Source organism: Lycium barbarum, chromosome 3 (genome assembly GCF_019175385.1).
Source record: "Lycium barbarum isolate Lr01 chromosome 3, ASM1917538v2, whole genome shotgun sequence".
NCBI classification, from domain to species: Eukaryota; Viridiplantae; Streptophyta; class Magnoliopsida; order Solanales; family Solanaceae; genus Lycium; species Lycium barbarum.
In genome coordinates this window covers 12,860,843-12,866,195 of record NC_083339.1, presented here as the reverse complement: position 1 = coordinate 12,866,195, position 5,353 = coordinate 12,860,843, and the positions used below count along the sequence as shown (strand labels likewise).

At 33.9% G+C, this 5,353-nt stretch overlaps 1 protein-coding gene across 1 annotated transcript; it reads right to left on the bottom strand.

Moving 5' to 3' along the window:
- Positions 1 to 282: 282 nt before the first annotated feature.
- On the bottom strand, positions 283 to 856 carry LOC132630322 (laccase-17-like). The gene is made up of 2 exons (XM_060345909.1): positions 652 to 856; positions 283 to 413 (listed from the first exon to the last, which is right to left on the bottom strand). The coding sequence occupies exons 1-2, from the start codon at positions 854 to 856 to the stop codon at positions 283 to 285; spliced, it is 336 nt and encodes a 111-aa protein (XP_060201892.1).
- Between the last annotated feature and the right edge of the window lie 4,497 nt (positions 857 to 5,353).

The window sequence follows — 5,353 nt, the reverse complement described above, 5'->3', positions numbered from 1 at the left end:
GTTGTTGAGTAATACTTAATTATCACGCAGGGCCAAAAAAGAGAGAAGCCACAACAAGGAACAAGAATCATTATAGTAAAATGTTACAGTACTGAATTAATGTTTCTCTTTTCAATTTCAAGAAACATGTAGCATCAGAAAGCTCCTTAACAGGAAACTAGTTGTATTACAAACCTAGCTAGTCTCATCAACCAAAAAATTTCAAGGAATGAATGGTGCTCTTTAATAAAAATTAAGCGGAAGAAAAACAAAAGGAAGATGTTGCTAGAATAACATGAAAGATCAACATTTAGGAAGATCAGATGGTGGAGGAGGTAACTTCTGCTTGGGACCTTTTCCATCCATTACCATCCAAGCCATTTTCAACCCCCAACTCGTGTGTACTTCAAGATGACAGTGCATGAACCATACTCCTAAAAATTCATATAAACATTCAAAAATATCATGTCAAAAAAACTTCGACAGAAAAATAGATATTTAAACATTAAATTCAAATATTGTTAAATTAAGTGAGTGTGTGTTCTATGCATTTACAATGTTTTTTTACACTATCAGGTCAATCTTCCTACAACAACATATAACTCCACATGATACCAATAGCGTAAAACTTCTTAACACTTAGTGCATATAACTTAAACTCTAATTTCATACCTGGATTGTCTGCAAGGAAGCGAATGGCGACCCAACCTCCAGATGGAACACCAACAGTGTTCCTTTCAGCAAGGTCAATAAGGTTGAAATTAGCAGGGTCCTTGCTAGAATTATAATTTCCAAAGCCTTGACCAACCACAAAGAAATTGTAACCATGAAGGTGTAGTGGATGACTTTCAGCACCAATAATACTTGTATCTTGCATAATCAATTCCACACTAGTATTAAAAGGTAGCATCACAACTTTTGTGCCTGTGGTAACAAAAATATGACCTAGGCTAAAGTGGGTGGTGATAATAAAATAAGGGAAGTTTCCTTACGTTATTTACTATGTTTTATTTGCTTCTTTTTAATTTACCTGATTCGTATAGATTTTGTAAGAAATCTATTGATATATTTTGTAAACTGAAGAGTATCGTCATGTTTTGTAAATATACCCTCTTACTATGTATATATACGTTTTTTGCCCTTGTTTGTTTTATTGCCTTAAGGTTTGGGTTTTTGGCCCAAAAAATGTGAAAATACCTCAAGTCCAAAGCAGTTAGAAAAAATCCACTTTTTATACTTGTTCAAAAAATTTGAGTTTTGTTTCCAATTTACTCCAAAATTTATCCAAGTCTTTAAAAAATGATTTCTATCCAAATGACTCGAGGCCCAAAGAATAAGTGGTCTATTTTCTAATTTTTAAGATGGGCTTACGAACCAAAACAGTTCTCATCATTTTATTCGTTCTATTCTCAGCAAAACACAAGACCCAAAACAGTTTAGTTCCCAAAAATCCATTTAGTTTGCTCATACTTGTAAATTTCCAGATTTTATACTTAGAAGATTTATAAAAGAAAGTTAAGGTTTGCCAATTTCACACTTATAGCAACGGTGTCGATTTTGAAAATGATTTAGCCACTACACACGTTTTCCCTAAGTTCTAATCGCATTTGGGTTTCAATAATGACATTCATGTTGTTTACATATACAACCAATATATGATGAATATAATTAAAATGAAGAAGAAGATTTAGGCCGGTGGGCCTACCTAAGCCCACCAGTTAACCATTTTCACTTATGGTTGGACCTTCAATAAATTGGACTCGATCAAGAAGAAAGGTTGGGCCTCAGGCCCAACGGGTTCATATGGCAGAAAATGGTCCAAGCGGCCCGCACTGGAATCCCATGCAAACAAAAGGGGGGAAAAAGAAAATACCGGTTAGAAGGTATCTAGTACTTATCACTAACTTAAGTAAAACTTAGATACAAATATACATAACCCACACATATCCGTGTATACATAGTGTATACATTCATCATGTAAAATAAAGAGGCCAAAGGCCCTAAGCAAGAATGAGAAAGAAAAAACGTAGGCAGGCCCAAGTCACATCACACCAAGGACAAAGCCCAATATCAGAAATAAATTGAATCAAGAGATAGTGGGGGGAAATAAGCCCTGTTCAGTTTGACAAAACAGTAAGGTTAGGGCAGGCCTAATATATGCTAAAGCCGAAAAGAACACAATACAGACCCAAAACTTATTAAAGCAAAATAAAGAAAGCAAAACAAACTCTAAACATTACCTACAAAGCATACTAATGCATACTCATGAGTCAACTATTGATAATATACAAGGTATACTATCATATATCCACAAAGTGTATATGCAATATGTATATCTTGTATGTCTTGCAGATATACAATAATGCAAACATCATAAGTCCCAAAAATGACAAAATGAGCATGAGGCAAATAAGGGAGAGGAGTACATGTATATGCAGCAGAATCAGACAGGGCATAAATTAGCATGGATTCATTTAGAAATAACCAACTCAGCTTCTCTACACAACCATTTAGCATTTAAAACTATAGTAGAGCATGTTCAAACTTCAAATTAGCCATGTAACGACCCGTTTGGTCGTATTCAATGCTTTTGACCCTTCCCCGAGCTTGTTTAGCTCACTTTTGACCCGAGGGGATTGTTGACACGCTTCCTGAGGTGTTTGGATATGATTCGGGCAACTTTTTGGGAAATGTGGGCTTAAAGCGAAAAAGAGTTGACTCAAGGTTGAATTTGGATAAACGGTTGAAGTGATTAGAAATTGGGAAATTGACGAGTTGAGAAAAGGTATAGTTGATTGTGAATCTATAAGAAAAAGGTACATCTTGGGGATTTCCTGGGTCAGTATGGATTGTGGTGTCATTTTCTTGCATATGCGAGTTGAGATGTGATTGTTGCGTGAGCTTAAGAAGGAAATGTACAGGAATGGACTATGTAATCTGACAGAGTTTCATGAGGTTCGTGATCAGGGACTAGTGAGAAGCATATTTCAGTGAACCGATATGTTGAGGTTTATAAGAAGTGGCTTGGTGGTACACCGTCGGATAAGTTTCATAACCTTCTACAGTGGATGAGTTAGCATGCTTTAAGAGAGAAGATTTGTGAAATCCCTATCATGTGAGGACTAGAGTTATATTTTTGAGGTGAGACCCTACTCGTTGTAATATTTTATGTTGCAAATAATATTGACTGTACAGTTTGGGTAAGTGCTTTTTGTTATTAAAGACTTGGGGTTAATTGAGTGAGATTTAGAGTGGAAGTGTAAGATTAGATACTTTCTGAAATTTACGAGCATATCGAGGTGATACTATTGTTACACCCCATTTAAACGGGTTAAAGTAGGAGTACAACATATTGGTGATCCCTATTTGTTTTTTTTTAAAGGAGTCGCCACCTAATTAGTTTAATGGTGAATTAGGACACCTAATTTATTAACTAAGGTAAAGCCTAACTAAACCTCTGTTAATGGTCTGCTTAATCAGCGTGATTCTAGGTAAGGGTTCTAGATTATCCTAAAGGGAAGGGGTTAGGCATCCTTTAGAATCCGTTAACTACGGTTTACCGGTTAAACTTAGGTTAATTAATTAGGGTTAAAGACACAAATATAACATTTAAGTTTTAAGAAAAATGGCTTGCAAATATTGCTAAGGTTTTTAAGGAAAATAGTGCTATTTAAAATAATACTTATAAATATTGCTAAGGCTAAAAAAAATGCTATTTAAAACAAGACTTGTAAAAAATATAATAATTGGCAATAAAAGGGAACTTCAAATGCTATTACAAATAAAACTTATAAATGTTGCCAAGGCTTTAAAAAACGCTATTCAGAATGAGACTTGTAGAAAATATGATAATTTGCATATAAGTAATAGCTTTTGGCAAATTTGAACTTTGAATAAAATTATGTTATGTGAATATAACGGTGCAAACAAAATCTAGCTTTATTTTTATAAATATGATGCAAAAGGATGTGAGTTTCTTTCTCCTTTTATTATTTAATTAGACTCGCCTAAAAATGCATAATTGGGGTGACTCTAAAAAAATGTTCATAAAATATACTTGAATTTATATTTACATATATCTGAAAATATATTGCATTACATGTGAGTTCTAGAAAATTGTTTGTAGCGTGGAATTATAGAGCAAGAACGGACATAGAACATACATTTTAATTTTTTGAAATATTATAAAGACATGCTCTTGAAAATCAATATTATAGATACTATTTTAACATAAAAAGAAGAAAATGAATCTTATGGAATTGATTATTAGTTTTCCTTAAATTAACTACCCATTACTAAAACTAAACCCCACTAAATTCTCCTATAATTCATCTAAGCTAAGAGACAAAATAAAATAAAGTGTTAGTCATACAAAGCTAATAAAAAATACATAAAAAATTAAAGTAGAGGGGAAGGAAGATCAAATGGGTCGGCCCATTTTAAGGCACTGCAATCTGTTGCTGCTGTATGGGCCACGGCTCAGGCTATCTTTTATATATTTGATGCGGGTATGGGCTGATGGGGCTGACTCGAGAGGATTATGTTGGGCTTTTAGCCCAACACCTAATGCGGAAGAAGAAGAGTCCCTCGGACTCGTACGCGATGATCATGCAAAAAAACGAAAGGAAAAGATTAGTATATAATCAATGAATAAGGTTTAAACATATAAAATGTAAACTCAAAACAGATCAGTTTCAATATTCAAGACAAACAAATGAGGGCCCAACAGATGACAATTTAAAGCAACAGGCCCAAAATTCAGGAATGAAAACAACTCAGTTTAAGTAGCCAAAATATTGAAACAATTTAGGAATGAAAATAACATCAGTTTAAGTAGCCAAAATTTAGATCATGATAGGTTACTGCTTAGTTATAAACCTAATGACAAGAGGAAAAGGGAACAAATTTCCCTGATGTTCAAATCTAAAAGAGAAAGAAGGGAAGGGCTGATATGGAATGTCTTAAACTTTGGGAACACAGAGACAATTTCAAACACAAAGAAAACGTATCCAACTAGACACTAAATCAGTTTAAACTCATATGCACTAACTGAGCCTTTGACTCCACTACAGCCCTTATAAAGGTGAAAGATTAAAGAAAAGAGAAATGTGCAGACCGTGACCATTGAGATTTCTCCTCTATCGTCAAAAAGAGGACTAAACAGAGAAGAGGAACAAATACTTTCATGGTAGTTGAAAAATTATACACTTACAGATGCTTTCTAGTGCAAAATCCATATAAATATACATTGTGGACATGTGAATGACAGGATATACTTGACACCTATTTAAATCATCCAATCAAAGAGATTTCAAGAAATATGCATAGACTTGAACATGCATATTTCCTCCTATAGCAAACAAATCATTAGTTT